General features: G+C 42.8%; 1 protein-coding gene across 1 annotated transcript; it reads right to left on the reverse strand.

The window, feature by feature from the left end:
• Positions 1–1,924: 1,924 nt before the first annotated feature.
• Positions 1,925–2,758, reverse strand: LOC124687651 (transcription factor MYB30-like). Its single transcript, XM_047221415.1, has one exon. It carries the CDS (start codon positions 2,648–2,650, stop codon positions 1,925–1,927), a length of 726 nt encoding a protein of 241 aa, XP_047077371.1. The 5' UTR covers positions 2,651–2,758.
• Positions 2,759–8,094: the final 5,336 nt, after the last annotated feature.

The following is an 8,094-nucleotide window of genomic DNA, read 5'->3' on the forward strand; positions in this document are numbered from 1 at the left end:
ATTAAGTTAAGTAGGGATCATTTGCTAGGGATGAGAATAAGAGATAATTCACTGTAAGAATTAGGTTTATTGCCTTCTCTAGACTACATGTAGAACCAAGAAATATTGTATTCTCTACCATTATACATAACCTAATGCCCTATTCGCCATCCGAAATGGTTCTAAGTAAGTGCGCTTCTGGATCACTAACAATCACAACTAATATTCACATATGGTATCACATTGAGAGGTGTACTTCATCATCATTTAGAGCTAAGATTCAAAGTTAGATGCATGCTCAAAATCACATGATGCTACAAGAACAAATTGTAATTCAACATGCTTGTAGCCTTGTAGGTGAAACGTTTGATTTTTTTCAATAATAGGCGCTTTATTACTTATAAGGCGTGAACCGTTTGATGGAGTCGTCATCTATAAGCTTCATAAACTTGAGCTTTTTGTGCAGCCTCCCACGAGTTTGAATTTACATCAGATTGAAGGGAAGAAGAGAACATGAAAATATTTACTGTCCTGGTGTGAGAATAAGAAAAGGTAATATAAGAAATGAAATATCTAAATGATATTTATAAATCCATGCTACATGCAATTTGTAAAGGAATATCACATAGCAAGTAGTGACCCAATATCGCATAAACTTCTAAAATAATTCCAAGGAAATTTCACGTAGACATATAAATTAAATTGATATGTTACGCCAGCTAACAAATTATTAACAGTTCACTCTCTTAACTCTGGGTCTATGCCTAGCCGATGCAAGTGAAACAGAGCAGGCCGAGTCAACTCAGCGGATGAACTGAAATTTTCCTAATTCTGTGGGCGTAGTATGAAACGATCGACCCAGTCCCAGGTGTGAATTTCGCCAGGACCTTATGGCGCCAGCACCTTATCTGCAACCCTCCATTGCATCAAGATTGGTGATTCATTTTTGCAAAAAGATCCTACAACTTATAAAATTCGATTTCACAGACCCTTGCTGCTGTTATGAAGTTCTTCACAACTGAGGTGTGGATCCATTTGGGTGACTATAAAGTTCTTCAGATTTGGTGATGTTTTTACGAAGTTCTTTAAAAGTTTTTATACGGATCTATTATTGTCATTCTAAAGTTCTTCAGAATTTGAAGATGAGTATCTACATAGGCAAAAAAGATCTTCACGGTTCCTGGTAGATATCCAAGAAATCAGTGCACGATACATACACGAAACAAAAAGGATCCATTCCAGGTAGTCAAAGAACTTAACCTTTCCTGCTAAATATACAAGAAATCTTTGCAGATCTTCACATCTGTACATCAGTGTAAGTAACATGCACCCATACAAAAAGGTTCCACCAAATTCGTACAAGATTCATACAGGAAGCAGAGGGGATCCATTCACAATCTTCATTTTCGTGTGAGTATCCAAAAAAATCCACCAAAAAAAGGACAAATATCGAAATCACAAAATAAAAAAGGCAGATTTGGCGAGGTGGTTCTCGCGCCGGAGCTCCCGTCCGCCGGTGTGGAGGCCGACGGCCCCGCCCGTGGCTCTCGCGCCGGAGCTCCCGTCCGCCGGTGTGGAGGCCGACGGCCCCGCCCGTGGATCTCGTGCTGGAGCTCCCGTCCGACGACCGCCGATACGGCGACGCTAGCGGCGGCGGGTGAGCGGCCGCGCCGTCCGGCCACCGCGAGGTGGCGAAGAGATGGGCGGAGGGCACCTCTGGCCTCTGGGAGGAGAGGACGGCGGCTGGATTGGAGGATGGGGATTTTTTTTTTAGGGTTTCTGGCCCGAGTTGGCAATTTATACCTCTGTTTCTTGGGACTGGTCCTGATTAGCAGAATGTGGAGGGTCCTTTTTGCAAGACAGCCACGCGCGAATCTCCATCCGTATCGTCCGGCCGGGATTGGGTCCGGGCGCCATAAGGTCCGGGCTTTGTATTTACCGATCCCTAAATCTGAGACAAGCTCTGCAAGTCACCAGCCTGCATGAACAGTGTGACCCAGAAGTCCATCTCGTCGTTGCTCGACGACGGCGATGCACTGTCTGCACCGAAGGGGTCGCCGGCTTCCATGGAGCTGTCCACCGTCATTGCCAGCGTCTCCGACCAGAAGCTGTCGTCGATCTCGAACTCCTCCGAGCTGAAGCTTCCCGTGTTCTCCAGCGATGTGGCCATCGAGTCGTCGCTGGTGGCGGACGATATCGACAGGGACTGCTCCGGTGACGAAACCGGCTCGACGGTTTGGCTCTCGGATGCAGTCACAGCAACAGGCTTCTTGGGTTTGCGCTTCGGCGTACCGGTTTTGCCCTGTGGCTTGACGGACGAGTCAAGTCGCTTCTTGAGGTGCGTGTGCCAGACATTCTTGATCTCGTTGTCCGTCCTCCCCGGCAGCCTCGCGGCGATCGTCGACCATCTGTTACCCAGCATGGTGTGGAGCTGGATGATGGCGTCTTCTTCCTCGCTAGTGAAGTTGCCCCGCTTGATGTCGGGGCGAAGGTAATTGATCCACCGGAGGCGGCAACTCTTGCCGCAGCGCAGCAGGCCAGCCTGCTTCGGCAGCGCCCGCCAATTGCTGTGCCCATGCTGCTCGATGTGAGAGACCAGGATCATGTCCTCCTCCACCGTCCACGGGCCTCTCTTGAGCCCCATCTTCTCGCAGCACGGAGCCCTCCCCATTGATAGTGCTAGCAACCTCACTTCTCTATTCTATTCCTTGTTGTTGTGGGAGCTGTGTATGACGGATTAGTTCGTTGGTGGTGTTGATGCTTCGGCGAGGGAGATGATGCTTAGAAGAGAGGGCGTTCTGCTGATGATGTGTAGGTTGCGAGGCTTCGGGCTATTTATAGATGCTTGGTGGCGCCGAGCCGAGAACAGCAAAACGTGGTCAATTGAGGAAGGTGCAAAGAAGGTGTGGGCCGGCATGAGGCGACACCATGAGGGACAATACGAGGGAGAAGACAATAGTCCGAGCGTTCCCTACAACTTGCTATTTTTCTATGGTTTGGATGGAGTCCATGTACGTTGCTTGCTTGGTTGTATATTGCTAGATCGGTTTGTTCCTTTTAATTAGTAGGGTCAATCATGGGCATGTGCACTAAAAGTCTCCACCGTTGGATTTTTTGTTGCTGACAAAATCCAACGTTGGTTTTAGGCTTGGATTAATGTATCACAGAAATGATTTTAGGCTTGGATTAATGTATCACAGAAATGATTTAGTCATGGCTTGTTGGCATGTGAATTCCCTGTATCTTCATTTTTCTAAAGAGTTGGCATACTCCTACTTGCTACAGAAAAAACAGTAGTCAGATTCAGACTGGCTTCTTCAACAACTTTGTTTTTCTTCTACATATACAGTTCATAGTGTTTTCAGTGCTTAGCACATAACGGGGTACAAGGCTATAACTCAATATGGATATTACAAGCTAAGAAATTTAGGAATAGCAAGTCGAATCAATGACATAAGCGACCATTTCAGCGGAGCAAATATTCACTTTCACGTTGCCGGAAGTCCCTCTACGATCGTTCTGGATTTGCTTCGTGTAAAGGAAGGCGGAAAGGCAGCATTATAGTTTCATTCTTTCGTTCTCCTTGGACGAACCGTATGGTCCGTATCGTGGCAAGATAAAGCAAACTGCACGGCGGATCTGCGGTTAACTCTACCCGCCTATCTTTCTGAATGGGTTCAGTCGTCAGTGTGCTTCCAAGTTCAGACTGCTTTTTGCCCTTGGGAAACTTTAGACGAGGCTGATTCAATCAACTGGTGTTTCTGAGGTAACTCCTTGAGCCGGTGTAATTTTCTTGCGATGAAAACGCGGTTCGAGGCGTCATCAGAAAACACTTACTATCTTAGAAAAACTCTGAACCCTGATCAGTTCAACAAGGAGTCCTGAACCCTGATCAGTTCAACAAGGAGTCCAGGATAGACCCAGCTTTGCGGCGTTCACTGATTGATCAAAAGATTATTACTACTTCTACAAACTTCTTACCTTATCTCGTAGACGCTTTCAGTGTTACTTGTACAAATTGTGACGCAAAACATGTGAAGTGGTACACATATATCTGCAAGATTAATATTCTAACTAAGTCAAGTACTAATGATCTACAAGATATAAAAGACTAATTACGTTGTAGCCTTACTGTTGATGAACTGTTTGGCATCAGCTTTGTCCTAGTCTCTGGTTGACAATAAACGTTGCAGAATCCACTTGCTCTGTATATATGGGTGATGTAACTGGCATTGTAGCTAATTTGACGCTCAAACAAATATATTCACACATCGAGGTTCAAAAATTATAGGAAGTTGATTACTTTATCTGGATGATTCAGTAGCCATATAGAACAAATACTTCAGTACTAAAAATTGTGGCTAAGTTACTTAACTTTTTCACTACGCGGGCAACGTACAGAACACATCTATTCATTTCCTCCTTATTTGCATAGGGCTTGAGGCATTGTCTTTCTTTTTGGCGAATAATACACTTCTGCTCCGGTGCTCCTCCTCTGGAAAAAATCTGGGTGCGTTAAACACAACAACGGTGGAGATCTTTCCATACATATTCATAAGTGGGGACACGATCATAATTTCAGTGTAGGTCCACCGTCCATACAATCTTGTACATGCCCGTATGGCTGATGTTGTGTTGTACCTCGTTTTTGTACGACGTAGGACTGTACTTAGACGAATGAGATCGTTAACTGATCAACCTGACCTCTTTTTTATTCTTACGCGAGGTACACATACCGTATCAATACAGATGGTATGTATGAACTGAATATGGGTTTCGGCGATCCAACACAGAAAAAAGAACCAACCATTATCCTTTGACTTTGTTTAGGGGGGAGCACCGGAGCAAGGCTCCTCCTGAAAAAGTAAAAGGAGGTTCAAGACAGGCTTCAACTTCCCCTTTAAAAAAAGGGTCGAATGGATGCACCTTAATTCATTATCAATCACCATCTTCCGAACAGTGGATGAGGAAAAAGAATATTACGCCGTAGAAAATGTGATGGCGAGAACAACTAAAGAAACCATCAAGATCTACACAGTTGAAAATGACACCGCCGCGCGCCGCAAGGAAGACCTGACCAACGTCATCAACCAAACTCATTAACCAGAGTCATCGAGCTAGAAGGATTCTCTGCATTGATCCCAATCATGCATGCACCAGACATACAATATCATGGAGACAACGATAGATCGGTGTACGCCGGAGCTAGACCAAGTTCGAATTGGAGTCCATCGGCAGGACGGTTCGGTTTGAGATGCTGCGACAAATTCAGCTTGATACAGTGAGATGGATTGGATCTAATTTTTCTGGTCAATATTGGGGCATGGTCGAAGATTTTTCTTTATTCCTAGCTTCAATCTACCACATCTCTCGGTAAATGGCAATCCAGCCTCGTAATAAAAAAAAAGAGAGATCATCTAACCAGCATAAAGACGATGTGTACAATGCACTGGGTCATATGGAAAACATTTTTGAAAGTTGTGAAAAAATCCGAATTTTTTTCGTCAAACTTGAAGTAAATAGTGTCCTACTGGTACCATTCACAATAAATATTTTTTTCTTGAGGTATGTGCTGAACTTGAACTCCAAATTGTGTCATGGTACATCCTGTTGTATGATTGCTTTTGTTTTCATTTTTTTCAAGACATCATAAATATTAAACTGAATGTCCAGTGCTCCTCAACGAGTTAGTCCACCAAGTATCTGCATGCCCCTTACTTTTCTCAGGTTCACAGGAAAATCGCATATCACTAACAGAAAAACGGCCTCTAGTCCCGGTTGGGAACCAGCTTTAGTCCCGGTTATTGAACTGAGACTACTAAATCAGGACTAAATGCCCTTTACCTCCACGTGGGGCAAGTTGAGAGCTGGGGCTGGAGAACGTACAGTCCCGGTTGGTAACACCTAGAAATTCTTTAGTTCTAGTTGGTATTTCCAACCGAGACTAAAGTTGGTTTCGGTTAGGGATAGCAACCGGAAATGAACGGGGCTTGTACCGGCCACAACCTGCCACAATCTATTTAGTCCCAGTTGATATCTCCAACCGGGTTCCGTTTGATCCAGGACTAAATCTAGTTGTGCCCGTGCGGAGCTCTAGCCGTTGGAACCGGGACTAATGCTCACATTAGTCACAGGCCCAAACAAGACCAACACTAAAGTTTCGAACGGAAGCTCCTTTTTCTACTAGTGGGTGTTGCTTTTGTGTGGAACAACAACTACACGAGTTTATTGCAGAAGTCAAATCTATTGTAGAAATCACAAACATAAAGAAACAATAAATGCCAGCCGCCCAAAGGCTAAAGCTCAAGAGAAACAAAAAAAATTGGCAAGTTAAATCCCCTTGCCAGCCCCTTAGACAGGTTATCTTTTGTAGCCATTGAATTACTCCAATTAACCCTAACCAAATTTGAATCTTACAAGGTAATCTGGATATCCACATATGTTTGAAATATCTATTTACCATACTTTCGTAAGTTATTTGTACAAAGATCTAAATTGATTTTTCTAGTTTTATTGAAGGACCGGATAAGTTGATCCTCACTGTCACCTAGAAGATGAGTTTTTTTACTAAAAGCTAACAATTAATATACATATTATGAGACCAATTACACCCGGACTCAACAACATGATATCAAGAGCCTGGTCAATACATCGAGGATGCACACAGTCTTATTTTACATCAACGGCGAGCAACAACCATGGGTAATCATTTGACAACATACGGACTTCGATAATGATTCTCTAAAAATGACACCTTCAATAAGGGAATGTCACACAGGTGTTTCTATCTCGGAAAAAAACCACTTCACCTTAGATCATAGATTAATTTGTCTGCAACTAAAATATATCTACAACTATAATATATCTAGATACATCTATATTTTTTTTGAAACCTTTTTTACTGCAAGGGAAGCCCCCGTAGCCCTTTATTAATCAAAACTCAAAGTACAAACTATATACAGGGTATGTACAAAAAAGAAATTACAAGAGTGAACTAATCCATGATGACAAAGAGTCAGCAATAGAACCTTTCACCCTATGCTTCAGCATGGTGATATCCAACACAAAGCCAGCTTTCCATTCTTTAAAGGAGTGTCTCTTATGCTCAAAAATCCAATTATTTCCCTGTTTCCATATATTCCAACCAGCCAGGATAACCACCTCAGTAAAACAGGGACCTTTAAAACTTTTCTTTGCAAAAGAAAAACTTTGTGCCACTGAATAATCCCTCCACTCAATCTGTAAATAATTTCAGATTCTGGAACTAAACTGACAAGTGAAGAACAGATGCTTGCAATCCTCAAGCACATGCTGGTGACACAAAACACAATCATTGTCATCATTTACCTTCCACTGCCTCCTAATGATCATGTCCTTTGTGTTTTTCATGTCATGAATAATCAACCATGCAAAGAACTTGTGCTTGCACATACACTTGGACTGCCAAACCATCTTGGAAGGAAGGTGGTTCTTTAAAGAGCTGAATTGATGTTTGTAAAAGGAGCTGGAGGAATAAATTCCTTTATTAAATTGATAACACCATCTATCCTTGCCCTCTGTCAGATCTGTACCAGTCAACAAATCTTGTAATGCATTATACTCAGCAAAAGCTTCAACAGAGAGGGGTAAATGAAAAGCCTCATGAACCGCTGTAGGACTGAGAAATTTCTACACATAAATTAATTTGTCCTTAGCATAGGAATAGAAATGAGGATACATTGTATACAACAGATCCTTAAGCCATTTATAATCCCAGAATAAAATAGTTCATCCAGAGACCACCTTACAAACAGTTATATTTCTCCATGTGTCAACCAAACCAGGCACACCTCTCCACCAAAAGGACCCAGACATACTGACAGCATGAGGAACTGTATTAACCAGGTTCACCCATGGTACATCAGCATTATTATAAATTTTATCCATGTGTTTCAAAAGAAATGCCTTGTTCTGAAGATGCAAATTAATAATACCCAGACCTCCCTTTTCCTTTGGCTTAAAGATCATGCTCCATGCAACAAGGGAATTAACTCTTTCCTTGTTTTTATCTTTCCTCTACAAGCACCTTCTTCTGGCCTTATCTGTAATTTCAATCACTCCCAGAGGAATTACCGA

This window comes from Lolium rigidum, chromosome 2 (assembly GCF_022539505.1).
Source record: "Lolium rigidum isolate FL_2022 chromosome 2, APGP_CSIRO_Lrig_0.1, whole genome shotgun sequence".
Lineage (NCBI taxonomy): Eukaryota > Viridiplantae > Streptophyta > Magnoliopsida > Poales > Poaceae > Lolium > Lolium rigidum.